Source organism: Salmo trutta, chromosome 14, assembly GCF_901001165.1.
Source record: "Salmo trutta chromosome 14, fSalTru1.1, whole genome shotgun sequence".
Lineage (NCBI taxonomy): Eukaryota > Metazoa > Chordata > Actinopteri > Salmoniformes > Salmonidae > Salmo > Salmo trutta.
Genome location: NC_042970.1, coordinates 5,550,229 through 5,566,633, shown reverse-complemented (window position 1 = coordinate 5,566,633; position 16,405 = coordinate 5,550,229). Strand labels below are relative to the sequence as shown.

The window sequence follows — 16,405 nt, the reverse complement described above, 5'->3', positions numbered from 1 at the left end:
ACTCTACAGCTGTCCTGTCTGTCTCTATGTAGATACTCTACAGCTGTCCTGTCTGTCTCTATGTAGATACTCTACAGCTGTCCTGTCTGTCTCTATGTAGATACTCTACAGCTGTCCTGTCTGTCTCTATGTAGATACTCTACAGCTGTCCTGTCCTGTTGTCCTGTCTGTCTCTATGTAGATACTCTACAGCTGTCCTGTCTGTCTCTATGTAGATACTCTACAGCTGTCCTGTCTGTCTCTATGTAGATACTCTACAGCTGTCCTGTCTGTCTCTATGTAGATACTCTACATTAACACACGCTCACTTCACTATTGCTTTTCCTTCACACTGCTTGTGGTTAAGTATGTCTATAGAGTCTGTGGTTATGTATGTCTATAGAGTCTGTAGTTATGTATGTCTATAGTCTGTGGTTATGTATGTCTCTAGAGTCTGTGGTTATGTATGTCTATAGAGTCTGTGGTTATGTATGTCTATAGAGTCTGTAGTTATGTATGTCTATAGAGTCTGTAGTTATGTATGTCTATAGAGTCTGTAGTTATGTATGTCTATAGAGTCTGTGGTTATGTATGTCTATAGAGTCTGTGGTTATGTATGTCTATAGAGTCTGTGGTTATGTATGTCTATAGTCTGTGGTTATGTATGTATATATAGTCTGTGGTTATGTATGTCTATAGAGTCTGTGGTTATGTATGTCTATAGAGTCTGTGGTTATGTATGTATATATAGTCTGTGGTTATGTATGTCTATAGAGTCTGTGGTTATGTATGTCTATAGAGTCTGTGGTTATGTATGTCTATAGAGTCTGTGGTTATGTATGTCTATAGAGTCTGTGGTTAAGTATGTATATATAGTCTGTAGTTATGTATGTCTATAGAGTCTGTGGTTATGTATGTCTCTAGAGTCTGTGGTTATGTATGTCTATAGAGTCTGTGGTTATGTATGTCTATAGAGTCTGTGGTTATGTATGTCTATAGAGTCTGTGGTTATGTATGTCTATAGAGTCTGTGGTTATGTATGTCTATAGAGTCTGTGGTTAAGTATGTATATATAGTCTGTAGTTATGTATGTCTATAGAGTCTGTGGTTATGTATGTCTATAGAGTCTGTAGTTATGTATGTCTATAGTCTGTGGTTATGTATGTCTATAGAGTCTGTGGTTATGTATGTCTATAGAGTCTGTGGTTATGTATCGAGTCTGTAGAGACCCATTTTATTGTATTTTAACGTGTGTGTGTGTTTCAATGTGTGTGTGTTTGTGTATGTGTGTGTGTGTGTGTTTGTGTATGTGTGCGTGTGTCCAAGCTAACATGCAGCATTAGTCTCACAAGAGTAGCTACCATGCATGGCATCTTAGTTTGACAGCTGGGGTGAGAAAATCATCTCTCATCCCTCAGACACGTCCTAACAGAGGTTTTGCTGTTTAAATCCCAGTAAGAAAGTTGGAAATACACAGCTTTTATCGTGTTAAATGTTTAATAATATTGACATATCAGTTGTGGAAACACAATTTCTCTATTCAACAAAAACATAATGTTGTTAAAATAAACAACAACCTTTAGTAGAAGATACCACTTCTGTGGTGAGAGACAGGAGGAAATACCATGTTAGAGTGGAGCTTGCGAGCAGTCTGGTCACCATGTTAGAGTGGCCCTCGCGAGCAGTCTGGTCACCATGTTAGAGTGGAGCTCGCGAGCAGTCTGGTCACTATGTTAGAGTGGAGCTCGTGAGCAGTCTGGTCACCATGTTAGAGTGGAGCTCGCGAGCAGTCTGGTCACCATGTTAGAGTGGAGCTTGCGAGCAGTCTGGTCACCATGTTAGAGTGGCCCTCGCAAGCAGTCTGGTCACCATGTTAGAGTGGAGCTCGCGAGCAGTCTGGTCACCATGTTAGAGAGAAGCTCGCGAGCAGTCTGGTCACTATGTTAGAGTGGAGCTCGTGAGCAGTCTGGTCACCATGTTAGAGTGGAGCTCGCGAGCAGTCTGGTCACCATGTTAGAGTGGAGCTTGCAAGCAGTCTGGTCACCATGTTAGAGAGAAGCTCGCGGGCAGTCTGGTCACTATGTTAGAGTGGAGCTCGTGAGCAGTCTGGTCACCATGTTAGAGTGGAGCTTGCGAGCAGTCTGGTCACCATGTTAGAGTGGCCCTCGCAAGCAGTCTGGTCACCATGTTAGAGTGGAGGTCGCGAGCAGTCTGGTCACCATGTTAGAGAGGAGCTCGCGAGCAGTCTGGTCACCATGTTAGAGTGGAGCTCGCGAGCAGTCTGGTCACTATGTTAGAGTGGAGCTCGTGAGCAGTCTGGTCACCATGTTAGAGTGGAGCTCGCGAGCAGTCTGGTCACCATGTTAGAGTGGAGCTCGCGAGCAGTCTGGTCACCATGTTAGAGTGGCCCTCGCAAGCAGTCTGGTCACCATGTTAGAGTGGAGCTCGCGAGCAGTCTGGTCACCATGTTAGAGAGGAGCTCGCGAGCAGTCTGGTCACCATGTTAGAGAGGAGCTCGCGAGCAGTCTGGTCACCATGTTAGAGTGGAGCTCGCGAGCAGTCTGGTCACCATGTTAGAGTGGAGCTCGCGAGCAGTCTGGTCACCATGTTAGAGAGGAGCTCGCGAGCAGTCTGGTCACCATGTTAGAGAGGAGCTCGCGAGCAGTCTGGTCACCATGTTAGAGTGGAGCTTGCGAGCAGTCTGGTCACCATGTTAGAGTGGCCCTCGCGAGCAGTCTGGTCACCATGTTAGAGAGGAGCTCGCGAGCAGTCTGGTCACCATGTTAGAGAGGAGCTCGCGAGCAGTCTGGTCACCATGTTAGAGTTAAAACTCAGAGGACAGGATGAAATAACTCGTAGTCTTAGCAGTAGTACTCGCTGCCATTCCCCTCCCCAAAAATCTAACATTTTATCATAAAAGTAATACTCGGCATAATAAATAAAATAAATTAAACAACACATGTCAAATAAAATATTACCAAAAACTCACAAAAAAACAACGCAAAACGAGAGGTTAGATTTTTTTGTCTAGTCATTTTTTTCAACTTTTTTTTTTTTTTTTTTTACATCGTTCTTCAAAAAATTGAGGAGTTGAACACAGGAAGAAACCGAAACAGACATCATGTACTGTATAAAAGCTCATACGCCCGTACAGTTGAGCATCACTCACCAGTGTTTTAATTTATAAACTCTTAGTGGGAATATTTCATTATTATCAATAATAAATCAATAATCAATAATCAATAACAGCAGTACAGTAGAACGAAAGGAAGGTTAGAAGAAGATAAAAATGGAAGTTAGGAATAGTCTATGTGTGCATCTCAAATGCCACCCTATTCCCTATATAGCGCACTACTTTCAACCTGAACCTTATGTGCTCTGGACTGAAGTAGTGCACGTAAAGGAATTAGGTTGCCATTTGGGACGCAGACTATGGCTTAATAGGTTTCCAAGACCTGACAACATAAATATAGCTATCTAAACGAGCCAATCAAACGTTCCTCCTAGTGGTTCACTATATAAAGGACAAAAAAAAAGCCTAAAAAACTAAATCAATCGAAAATGTCCAACTACAACCACATCATCAAGCAAGAAGAAAGAGAATGGAGGAGAACAAAAAACCCTGCTATTTCCTTCTCTCCATTTCCCCCCTTTCTTTCTTGTCTCGTGGACAGAGGAGGTGAGAGCTAGAGGGATAGATGGAGGATGGAGACGGACGTCATCAGTACGGCGCAAACTTCTGTCTCTCTGGTTTCTTCCCGATCCCATTGGCGGAAGAAATCTTCGCCGTATAGATCTGAGCCTGGGCCTGGGCCTGAGCCTGAGCCTGAGCCTGGGCCTGGGCCTGGGCGGCGGCTGCATTGGCGGCAGGGTTGGATAATGCCAGGTAGGGCATGGATTGGAGGGATTTCATGGATTGCATTCCGAGGAGGCTGGAGAGGGGGAGGGCCCCGTAGGGGTTGCCCATCATGGGGACTGCAGCGTGGGGGTGGGACATGCCGGGGCAGCCCATGGCAGCCAGGGTGGCAGCAGCAGCGGCTGAGGAGGAGGCGGGGGAGGGGGGTTGGGTGTAGGCCATGGTGAGGTCAGCAGAGGTCGACATGGAGGAAGACTGGGCGGTGGATTTGGCGGTCTCTAAACTGCACAGGGGGATAGGAGGAGGACGATAGGAGGTGGAGGGGTGGAGGGAGGGAAGGGAGGGTGGAGGGAGGGAGGGAGGGAGGGAGGAGGAAAGGAGGAAAGGAGGAGTACCGGATGAAAACGGGTTAGAAGGTTAAATAAATAAAAGACATGTTAAAGAAAGTAAAAATTAAATAAATTAAATGAAAGGAGATAAAAAAATGTGTGTTTTGCTGGAGGTTGCAACAGATTACTGGAAGGGGGGTCTTTAGGACTCTCATGTGGGGAGAGGGTGCTATAAGTCAGGGTGATGGCTTGGGTAAGGGCTTGGGTAAGGGAAACAAATAAGTTCAAAGTTCATTAGGAATTTCCTTATTATTGTAAGATTCGAATATACATATTGCATTTGTCAATATGTAATGAAATATATATATTGCATATTGCGAATGTATTGTCTGTGTGAATACAATTTGTAACTACTTACTAATATAGTGTAATTAGTCATATAGTGTAATAAGTAATATAGTGTAATAAGTAATATAGTGTAATTAGTAATATAGTGTAATTAGTAATATAGTGTAATAAGTAATATAGTGTAATAAGTAATATAGTGTAATTAGTAATATAGTGTAATTAGTAATATAGTGTAATTAGTAATATAGTGTAATTAGTAATAGAACATGTAGGATGTGTAATTCAGCATGGCTATAATATGTTTTTTAGGGTAGAAGAATGATGGAATGTTATGGTATGACGGTGTGGCCCTACAGTCCAATGGTTTGCACTTCGTACTTATAGAGTATGTTCAAAATGTAGCACTTTAACCTGTCAGATGCAACACCTGGAAGAGAGACAGCGAGTGAACTGTAAACGCTCTAGTCGCTGTGCTGATCGGAGGCGAGAGGTCCTCAGAAAACAGTCACGCAACATGAATAATCATCACAAGATAAAAAAATATTGTATTTAATCAGTGTGTTAACGCATCATTGTCATACTTGACAGTTTTAGTATCCTTAATGCAAATGTGTTGCAAGTGTCATTTTCTAATAGTATGGGTTGTTGTAGTCTATCTCTCCAATACTCGGTAGTAAAACTCCTTTGTCCAAATGTGTAATCTGTGGAGATAAATGTGTAAAGATTCTCTCATGAAGCAGTAGGACTGAGTCTGGAGACATGAGTATCTAGGGCCAGGGTTCTTTCCTGATCATGTGACCTGACCAGGGTTCTTTCCTGATCATGTGACCTGACCAGGGTTCTTTCCTGATCATATGACCTGACCAGGGTTCTTTCCTGATCATGTGACCTGACCAAGGTTCTTTCCTGATCATGTGACCTGACCAGGGTTCTTTCCTGATCATGTGACCTGACCAGGGCTCTTTCCTGATCATGTGACCTGACCAGGGTTCTTTCCTGATCATGTGACCTGACCAGGGTTCTTTCCTGATCATGTGACCTGACCAGGGTTCTTTCCTGATCATGTGACCTGACCAGTGGAATAAAACAGGTGCCAGTACTTATTCTTATTTGACAGTATTGTTAAGTCATATTTTAGAGCCAATTCAATAAGGTGTTGGACTCAAACAGCGCTCTGTACCAGTGTGTACCGGCCCAATTCAAGCACTGCCAGGAAGTGGTCCAGTTGCTCGGGATAAAAGATACTGTACACATCTTGTATCTTATCGTTTATATTGTTGTCCTGCTGGGTGGTGCTTTCTCTTACCAGGAGGTGGGAGAGGGAGGGGAGGGGTGGTGCTTTCTTTTACCAGGAGGTGGGAGAGGGAGGGGAGGGGAGGTGCTTTCTCTTACCAGGAGGTGGGAGAGGGAGGGGAGGGGAGGGGTGGTGCTTTCTCTTACCAGGAGGTGGGAGGGGAGGGGTGGTGCTTTCTCTTACCAGGAGGTGGGAGAAGGAGGGAAGGGGTGGTGCTTTCTCTTACCAGGAGGTGGTAGAGGGAGGGGAGGGGAGGTGCTTTCTCTTACCAGGAGGTGGGAGGGGAGGGGTGGTGCTTTCTCTTACCAGGAGGTGGGAGAAGGAGGGGAGGGGAGGTGCTTTCTCTTACCAGGAGGTGGGAGAAGGAGGGGAGGGGTGGTGCTTTCTCTTACCAGGAGGTGGGAGAGGGAGGGGAGGGGTGGTGCTTTCTCTTACCAGGAGGTGGGAGAGGGAGGGGAGGGGAGGTGCTTTCTCTAACCAGGAGGTGGGAGAGGGAGGGGAGGGGAGGTGCTTTCTCTTACCAGGAGGTGGGAGAGGGAGGGGAGGGGAGGTGCTTTCTCTTACCAGGAGGTGGGAGAGAGAGGGGAGGTGCTTTCTCTTACCAGGAGGTGGGAGAGGGAGGGGTGGTGCTTTCTCTTACCAGGAGGTGGTGTTGGGTAAAGTTAATGGAGATGGTTGTTCCCGTGATGGTGATGTCCCTCCCTCCCTCCCTCCCTCCCTCCCTCCCTCTCTACTCCTTGTGTGCTGTGCTCGGTGGTGGCAGAGATTTCTCTTACCAGGAGGTGATGAGGTATTGGGCCAGGTTGATAGAGATGGGGGTCCCTGTGATGGTGACGGCTCTATCACTGGTGCTGTCCAGCTGGCTACCAATCTTTATCTGAGCCCCTGACGCCTGGCGGATCTCATTGATCTTGGTTCCCTGACGCCCGATGATGGAGCCGATGAGCTGAAGGAGAGAGAGAGGAGAGAGAGAGGAGAGAGAGAGAGAGAGAAAGAGAGAGAGGAGAGAGAGAGGAGAGAGAGAGAGACAGGAGAGAGAGGAGAGAGAGAGGAGAGAGAGAGGGGACGTGAGAATGTGGGAGGAGACCTGTGTGTGTGTTTTGATCTTGGTTCCCTGACGCCCGATGATGGAGCCGATGAGCTGAAGGAGAGAGAGAGGAGAGAGAGAGGAGAGAGAGAGGGGACGTGAGAATGTGGGAGGAGACCTGTGTGCGTGTTTTGATCTTGGTTCCCTGACGCCCGATGATGATCAGGTCAATGATGGAGCCAAGGAGAGAGGGAAGAAACGAGGACGCTTCACCAGACAGATCATGTCCTAACTCCAAAGGGAGTTAGTGTTGACCATACTAAATGTTCAGGGTACACTTGAACAACAGATGGCAATCTTAATGTGACTTCCCAGAATACAGTGCATTCGGGAAAGTATTCAGACCCCTTGACTTTTTCCTCATTTTGTTACATTACAGCCTTATTCTAAAATTGATTTAAAAAAAAATGTTTATCTCATCAATCTACACACAATACCCAACAATGACAAAGCCATTTTTTTTCTTTTGTTGCAAATCTATTAAAAAAAAGAAACTGAAATATCACATTTACATAAGTATTCAGACCCTTTACTCAGTACTTTGTTGAAGCAGCTTTGGCAGCGATTACAGCCTCAAGTCTTCTTGGGTATGACGCTATAAGCTTGGCACACCTGTATTTGGGCAGTTTCTCCCATTCTTCTCTGCAGATCCTCTCAAGCTCTGTCAGGTTGGATGGGGAGCATTGCTGCACAGCTATTTTCAAGTCTCTCCAGATGTTCAATTGGGTTCAAGTCCGGGCTCTGGCTGGGCCACTCAAGGACATTCAGAGACTTGTCCCGAAGCCACTCCTGCGTTTTCTTGGCTGTGTGCTTAGGATCGTTGTCCTGTTGGAAGGGGAACTTTCGCCCCAGTCTGAGGTCCTGAGCGCTCTGGAGCAGGTTTTCATCAAGGATCTCTCTGTACTTTGCTCTGTTCATCTTTCCCTCGATCCTGACTAGTCTCCCAGTGCCTGCTGCTGAAAAACATCCCAACAGCATGATGCTGCCACCACCATGCTTCACCGTAGGGCGTGACACTTGGCATTCAGGCCAAAGAGTTCAATCTTGATTTCATCAGATCAGAGAATCTTGTTTCTCATGGTCTGAGAGTCTTTAGGTGCCTTTTGGCTGTCTAAGCGGGCTGTCATGTGCCTTTTACTGAGGAGTGGCTTCCTCCTGGCCACTCCACCATAAAGGCCTGATTGGTGGAGTGCTGGAGAGATGGTTGTCCTCCTGGAAGGTTCTCCCATCTCCACAGAGGAACTCTAGAGCTCTGTTAGAGTGAACATCGGGTTCTTGATCACCTCCCTGACCAAGGCCCTTCTCCCTCGATTGCTCAGTTTGGCCGGGCGGCCAGCTCTAGGATGAGTCTTGGTGGTTCCAAACTTCTTCCATTTAAGAATGACGGAGGCCACTGTGTTCTTGGTGAACCTTCAATGCTACAGACATTTTTTGGTACCCTTCCCCAGATCTGTGCCTCGACGCAATCCTGTCTCAGAGCTCTACTGACAATTCCTTCGACCTCATGACTTGGTTTTTTGCTCTGACATGCACTGTCAGCTGTGAGACCTTATATACTCAGGTGTGTGCCTTTCCAAATCATGTCCAATCAATTGAATTTACCACAGGTGGACTACAATCAAGTTGTAGAAACATCTCAAGGATGATCGATGGAAACAGGATGCACCTGAGCTCAATGTTGAGTCTCATAGCAAAGAGTCTGAATACTTATGTAAATAAGGTATTTCTGCTTTTTATTTTTAATAAATTAGCAACATTTAAAAAAAAACTGTTTTCGCTTTGTCATTATGGGGTATTGTGATGTCATTATGGGGTATTGTGATGTCATTATGGGGTATTGTGATGTCATTATGGGGTATTGTGTGTAGATTGCAGAGAATAGTATTTTTTTTACATCCATTTTAGAATAAGGCTGTAACGTAACAAAATGTGGAAAAAGGTCAAGGGGTCTGAATACTTTCCGAAGGCACTGTACATGAAAAATACATGTAAAAGTTTGTGTATCATGGAAACATTGTCTTGAGCATGGTTTAAAAACAAACATGCACTCCCTCCAATCCCACAGTTTGTCTCAGTGCAGAACAGATCTACCAAGGAAAAGCTACTAACCTTTAAAATCAGGGGTCAATTCCAATACCTTGCAAACCATACCGGTAGTCAATCTGTACACTACATCCTGCTATTCTAACTGCTACAGCCAACAGATCCCTCACCTATACCCATTGAAGGTAAGTGACTATTGATTTCTTACCAAGGTAACTTCACAAGTGTATTTGCTCCCTGGACATGAGTCACACAAGTGTTTCTGCTATAGTGGGTCAGACTAGTGTTTCTGCTATAGTGGGTCAGACTAGTGTTTCTGCTATAGTGGGTCAGACTAGTGTTTCTGCTATAGTGGGTCAGACTAGTGTTTCTGCTATAGTGGGTCAGACTAGTGTTTCTGCTATAGTGGGTACATTTTACATTTACATTTTAGTCATTTAGCAGACGCTCTTATCCAGAGCGACTTACAGTAGTGAATACATACATTTTATTTCATGCATTTAAAAAAAGTTTTTTTTTTTTTTTTTGTACTGGACCCCCGTGGGAATCGAACCCACAACCCTGGTGTTGCACACACCATGCTCTACCAACTGAGCCACAGGGAATGACCTGTGTAATAGAAATGCAATCAGAAACAAACAGCAGAAATGTAAAATGAGGGATAGCATGTGATTAGTAGTGGGCTTTAGCTACATTCAAATCTAATCGCTTTTTAGCAGACACTTCATCAAAAGCAACTTACAGTACATTGCTGTAAGTATACACTCAGCGGCCAGTTTATTAGGTACATCATCCCGTTCACAAAAAAAAATCGGATCACTCTTACAGACAGTGAGTCACGTAACAGTGGCTTGGTTTATAATGCAGGCAGACAGGCATCAAGGCATTCAGTTACTGTTTGATTGAATGTTAGAATGGGCAAAACGTTAGAGCGTGGTCTGATCGTCGGTGCCAGGCGCACCGGTTCCAGTATCTCAGAAACAGCGGGCCTCCTGGGATTTTCACGTACGACAGTGTCTAGGGTTTACAGAGAACGGCGCGACAAACCAACAACAACAAAAAATCCAGTCAGCACAGTAGTCCTGTGGATGAAAACAGCTCGTTGATGAGAGGTCGAAGGAGAATGTCACAGATGGGCTACTGCAGCAGATGACCACACCGGGTTCCACTCCTGTCAGCTGAAAACAAGAAGAAGAAAAATCGCTCCAGTGGGCACGCCATCACCAACACCGAACAATTGAGGAGTGTAAAAACATCGCCTGGTCCGATGAATCTTGGTTCCTGTTTACGTCATTTTGATGGCAGAGTCAGGATTTGGCTTAAGCAGCATGAGTCCATGGCCCCATCCTGCTTGGTGTCAACAGTACAGGTTGGTGGTGTAATCGTGTGGGAAATTAGCAATTAAGCAACGTTTCTATGCCCCAAAGAATTCACACTGTTCTGGAGGCAAAGGGGGGTCCGGCCCAATACTAGATGGGTGTACCTAATAAACTGGTCACTTAGTGATTGTGGCCGACCTAATAAACTGGCCCCTGAGTGATTGTGGCCAACCTAATAAACTGGCCACTAAGTGATTGAAGCCAACAGGGTCATCCATCCATCAATGGGTATATTCCTCTGTAAACTGGTCATCTCTGTATACCTGTCGCAAGACCCACTGGTTGATGCTTATTTATAAAACCCTCTTAGGCCTCCCTCCCCCCTATCTGAGATATCTACTGCAGCCCTCATCCTCCACATACAACCCCTGTTCTGCCAATCACATTCTGTTAAAGGTCTCCAAAGCACACACACATTCCTGGGTTGCTCGTCTTCTCAGTTCGCTGCAGCTAGCGACTGGAACGAGCTGCAACAAACACTCAAACTGGACAGTTTTATCTCCAGCTCTTCATTCAAAGTCTCCATCACAGACACTCTTACTGACAGTTGTGATGCTTCTGTACCCAATAATACTTGTATCATGTTTTGTGGTGCTACCGTGTTGTTGTCATGTTGTGTTGCTACCATGCTGTTGTCATGTTGTGTTGCTACCATGTTGTTGTCATGTTGTGTAGCTACCATGTTGTTGTCATGTTGTGTTTCTACCATGTTGTTGTCATGTTGTGTTGCTGCCATGTTGTTGTCATGTTGTGTTGCTGCCATGTTGTTGTTATGTTGTGTTGCTACCATGTTGTTGTCATGTTTTGTTGCTACCATGTTGTTGTCATGTTGTGTTTCTACCATGTTGTTGTCATGTTGTGTTGCTACCATGTTGTTGTCATGTTGTGTTTCTACCATGCTGTGCTGCTGCCATGTTGTGTTGCTTCCACGCTGTGTTGTCATGTGTTGCTGCCTTATGTTGTTTTCTTAGGTCTCTCTTTACGTAGTGTTGTCTTGTCTCTCTTGTCGTGATGTGTGTTTTGTCCTATATTTATTTTTATTTACATTTTTTTTAATCCCAGCCCCCATCGCCACAGGAGGCCTTTTTTGCCTTCTGGTAGGCCGTCAGTGTAAACAAGAATTTGTTCTTAACTGACTTGCCTAGTTAAATAAAGGTTAAATATATATATTTTTAAATAATCCCTAGTCTTGTTTGGAACAATATATCAGAGCTCTCAACTTTAACTACAACAGGTGCTGCAGCCTGACTCATCCTCCTGTCTCTGCTCTGGGATCGTCTAGTGTTCCTGTGGTCTGGGTCTAGTGTGGTAGTATGGTTCTGCTGTGTCCTGTCTGTGTGTGTCCTCAGGTCTGGTTATTCTCAGTGACAGCAGAGGGCATAGATAAGGGATACGGGATCTGTCAAAGACAGCCAAGCCCAGTGTCAGAGATCAGGGACAGACCTGGGTTCAAGTACTATCCAAAATATTTCAAATACTTGTAGTGTTTGATCTGGTCTATCTGGAGTGATCTGGTCTATCTGGAGTGATCTGGTCTAACTGGAGTCTAACTGGAGTGATCTGGTCTAACTGGAGTGATCTGGTCTAACTGGAGTGATCTGGTCTATCTGGAGTGATCTGGTCTAACTGGAGTGATCTGGTCTATCTGGAGTGATCTGGTCTATCTGGAGTGATCTGGTCTAACTGGAGTGATCTGGAGTGATCTGGTCTAACTGGAGTGATCTAGTCTAACTGGAGTGATCTGGTCTAACTGGAGTGATCTGGTCTATCTGGAGTGATCTGGTCTAACTGGAGTGATCTGGTCTAACTGGAGTCTAACTGGAGTGATCTGGTCTAACTGGAGTGATCTGGTCTAACTGGAGTGATCTGGTCTAACTGGAGTGATCTGATCTAACTGGAGTGATCTGGTCTAACTGGAGTCTAACTGGAGTGATCTGGTCTAACTGGAGTGATCTAGTCTAACTGGAGTGATCTGGTCTAACTGGAGTGATCTGGTCTAACTGGAGTGATCTAGTCTAACTGGAGTGATCTGGTCTAACTGGAGTGATCTGGTCTAACTGGAGTGATCTAGTCTAACTGGAGTGATCTAGTCTAACTGGAGTAATCTGGTCTAACTGGAGTGATCTAGTCTAACTGGAGTGATCTGGTCTAACTGGAGTGATCTGGTCTAACTGGAGTGATCTGGTCTAACTGGAATGATCTGGTCTAACTAGAGTCTAACTGGAGTGATCTGGTCTAACTGGAGTGATCTGGTCTAACTGGAGTCTAACTGGAGTGATCTGGTCTAACTGGAGTGATCTGGTCTAACTGGAGTGATCTGGTCTAACTGGAGTGATCTGGTCTAACTGGAGTGATCTGGTCTAACTGGAGTCTAACTGGAGTGATCTGGTCTAACTGGAGTCTAACTGGAGTGATCTGGTCTAACTGGAGTGATCTGGTCTAACTGGAGTCTAACTGGAGTGATCTGGTCTAACTGGAGTGATCTGGTCTAACTGGAGTGATCTAGTCTAACTGGAGTGATCTGGTCTAACTGGAGTGATCTGGTCTAACTGGAGTGATCTGGTCTAACTGGAGTGATCTGGTCTAACTGGAATGATCTGGTCTAACTGGAGTCTAACTGGAGTGATCTGGTCTAACTGGAGTGATCTGGTCTAACTGGAGTGATCTGGTCTAACTGGAGTGATCTGGTCTAACTGGAGTGCCAGCTGCCAGGTGCGTGAGAGGTTTGTACTTTTGTAACTACTTTATTGTTCTCATTGTGTCAGTAAAGCCCAGATATTTCACTATTTGAAATTACAACAAAAATGATTTGAAACAGTATTCCAACCCAGGTCTGAGAGGAAGCCCCGCTCAGTGTCAGGGCAGAGGCCCTTTGTGGAGAGGGGCCCTGATGTCAGGAGTTAGGCCCCTGATCCAGAGAGAGCCCTATGTCTCTGTGAGTGTGTCTCAAATTACACCCTATTCCCTATGTAGTGCACTACTTTTTATCAGGACCCATAGAGCTCTGGTCTAAAGTAGTGTACTATATAAGGAATAGGGTGCCATAGAGCTCTGGTCTAAAGTAGTGTACTATATAGGGAATAGGGTTCCATGGAGCTCTGGTCTAAAGTAGTGCACTATATAGGGAATAGGGTGCCATAGAGCTCTGGTCTAAAGTAGTGTACTATATAGGGAATAGGGTTCCATTTGGGATACAGAACTCCCTGTCATGTCTGAGGCCTGGACAGTGATGAAGTGACACCAACATGGACGTGTTGGCAGCTCGGCATGCTTAGCTAAAGGACAGACCCTCATCTCCTTTTGTTCTCCCCTTACTCGCTCTCCTCTCGGCGCTCTCCCCTCTCTCTCTCTCTCTCTCTCTCATCTGTCCTGTCTTTCTACCTCTCCTTTCGCCCTCTCCATCTCCCCTATCTCCCCCCTCTCTCTCTCTCGCTCTCTTCTTTTGTCACGAGTCACCCGCTCACCCAGTGTCTGATCTATCAACCCCTCCATCCTTCTCCCATCCTCCTTCCTTCCTTCCCTCCCTCCTCTCCTCCCCTCCTTCCCCCACTGCAGTCTATTAATGGCCTGCTGATTATTTTGGGGGGACTAAGCTAAGTGCCCACAGACAAGTACCAGGTCCAAAGCACTTTGTCTGTCTGACTGTTAGCTCTCCAACTGTCCCCATATCGCTGTACAGCAACAGGACTTTGTCTGTCTGACTGTTAGCTCTCCAACTGTCCCCATATCGCTGTACAGCAACAGGACTTTGTCTGTCTGACTGTTAGCTCTCCAACTGTCCCCATATCGCTGTACAGCAACAGGACTTTGTCTGTCTGACTGTTAGCTCTCCAACTGTCCCCATATCGCTGTACAGCAACAGGACTTTGTCTGTCTGACTGTTAGCTCTCCAACTGTCCCCATATCGCTGTACAGCAACAGGACTTTGTCTGTCTGACTGTTAGCTCTCCAACTGTCCCCATATCGCTGTACAGCAACAGGACTTTGTCTGTCTGACTGTTAGCTCTCCAACTGTCCCCATATCGCTGTACAGCAACAGGACTTTGTCTGTCTGACTGTTAGCTCTCCAACTGTCCCCATATCGCTGTACAGCAACAGGACTTTGTCTGTCTGACTGTTAGCTCTCCAACTGTCCCCATATCGCTGTACAGCAACAGGACTTTGTCTGTCTGACTGTTAGCTCTCCAACTGTCCCCATATCGCTGCACAGCAACAGGACTTTGTCTGTCTGACTGTTAGCTCTCCAACTGTCCCCATATCGCTGTACAGCAACAGGACTTTGTCTGTCTGACTGTTAGCTCTCCAACTGTCCCCATATCGCTGTACAGCAACAGGACTTTGTCTGTCTGACTGTTAGCTCTCCAACTGTCCCCATATCGCTGTACAGCAACAGGACTTTGTCTGTCTGACTGTTAGCTCTCCAACTGTCCCCATATCGCTGTACAGCAACAGGACTTTGTCTGTCTGACTGTTAGCTCTCCAACTGTCCCCATATCGCTGTACAGCAACAGGACTTTGTCTGTCTGACTGTTAGCTCTCCAACTGTCCCCATATCGCTGTACAGCAACAGGACTTTGTCTGTCTGACTGTTAGCTCTCCAACTGTCCCCATATCGCTGTACAGCAACAGGACTTTGTCTGTCTGACTGTTAGCTCTCCAACTGTCCCCATATCGCTGTACAGCAACAGGACTTTGTCTGTCTGACTGTTAGCTCTCCAACTGTCCCCATATCGCTGTACAGCAACAGGACTCGATCTCATTCTGATGTTAAAGAAGAGGAGAACAATAAGGTTATTTTGGGTGGATTCCCTGCTGCCAGTTGTAATGTGAAACGGCTTATTATGTGGAGCTGGTGGACACACACACACACACACACACACACACACACACACACACACACACACACACACACACACACACAGCCCCCCCCCCCCCAGATAAAGCCCCTCCAGGCCCTCAGGAAATTCTCAGCAGTGTGTGCCTGTCGGGCTTATTGTCTCACTGCCTCTGTGCTCCAGTCTCAGTCTCAGTCTCTCTCTCTCTCTCTCTCTCTCTCTCTCTCTCTCTCCTCTCTCTCTCTCTCTCTCTCTCTCTCTCTCTCTCTCTCTCTCTCTCTCTCTCTCTCTCTCTCTCTCATATCTTTCCCTCTCTCCCATTTTATTCCTATTCATATTGTTCTCCTTCTGATAGAAAAGGGGTTTTGTGGAAAGAAATTGAGTTGCGACCTTATCTAACACGATTAACAACTTTATCCATCAAGGTTTTGACGGATGTTAGAACATTGAATCTTTAATGCGAAAGGCCCTCTGTAACGGAAGACCACAGAAACACAATGACAGAATGCCAAACAATGGCTGCGTACCATCCCTCAAATCCTTCTTCTGTTCTTTCAGTTTCTCTCAAAGTGTATTTGACGAGAGGATCCAAGGTCCCTTCCTCTGACTTCAATGAGCTTTGAGAGGAATTGAGGAACCAAGGACGGCCGAAAGCAAGGATTTGATAGCTAGAAACGTTTTCAGACACAAACGATATATTAACAATGTGGGACAAAAGTAACTGCGGTCTCCTTGTCTATATAAATATTCAGAGTCTCAATTACAATGACTTGAAACACTGATCTGAAATCCACACCTTTCCTTTCATTAACGATAGATGTTTATCCTCATCCTCCCTGTCCTGACGTTTATCCTCACCCTCCCTGTCTTGATGTTTATCCTCATCCTTCTTGATGTTTATCCTCATTCTCCCTGTCTTGACGTTTATCCTCATCCTTCCTGTCTTGACGTTTATCCTCATTCTCCCTGTCCTGACGATTATCCTCATCCTCCCTGTCCTGACGTTTATCCTCATCCTCCCTGTCCTGACGTTTATCCTCATCCTCCCTGTCCTGACGTTTATCCTCATTCTCCCTGTCCTGACGTTTATCCTCATTCTCCCTGTCCTGACGTTTATCCTCATTCTCCCTGTCCTGATGTTTATCCTCATTCTCCCTGTCCTGACGTTTATCCTCATTCTCCCTGTCCTGACGTTTATCCTCATTCTCCCTGTCCTGACGTTTATCCTCATTCTCCCTGTCCTGACGTTTATCCT

General features: G+C 45.7%; 1 protein-coding gene across 2 annotated transcripts in view; it reads right to left on the bottom strand.

Annotated features, from left to right (window-relative positions):
• Window positions 1-1,457: 1,457 nt before the first annotated feature.
• LOC115207274 (poly(rC)-binding protein 4-like) overlaps window positions 1,458-16,405 on the bottom strand; it is a 48,581-nt gene continuing 33,633 nt past the window's right edge. For both annotated transcript variants that reach the window (XM_029774254.1, XM_029774255.1), the window contains exons 9-10: window positions 6,583-6,752; window positions 1,458-4,118 (exon numbers count right to left, since the gene is read on the bottom strand). In XM_029774254.1, the coding sequence (XP_029630114.1) occupies window positions 3,701-4,118; window positions 6,583-6,752 (588 nt within the window). In that variant the 3' untranslated portion in view covers window positions 1,458-3,700. The remainder of the gene's footprint in view (window positions 4,119-6,582; window positions 6,753-16,405) is intronic.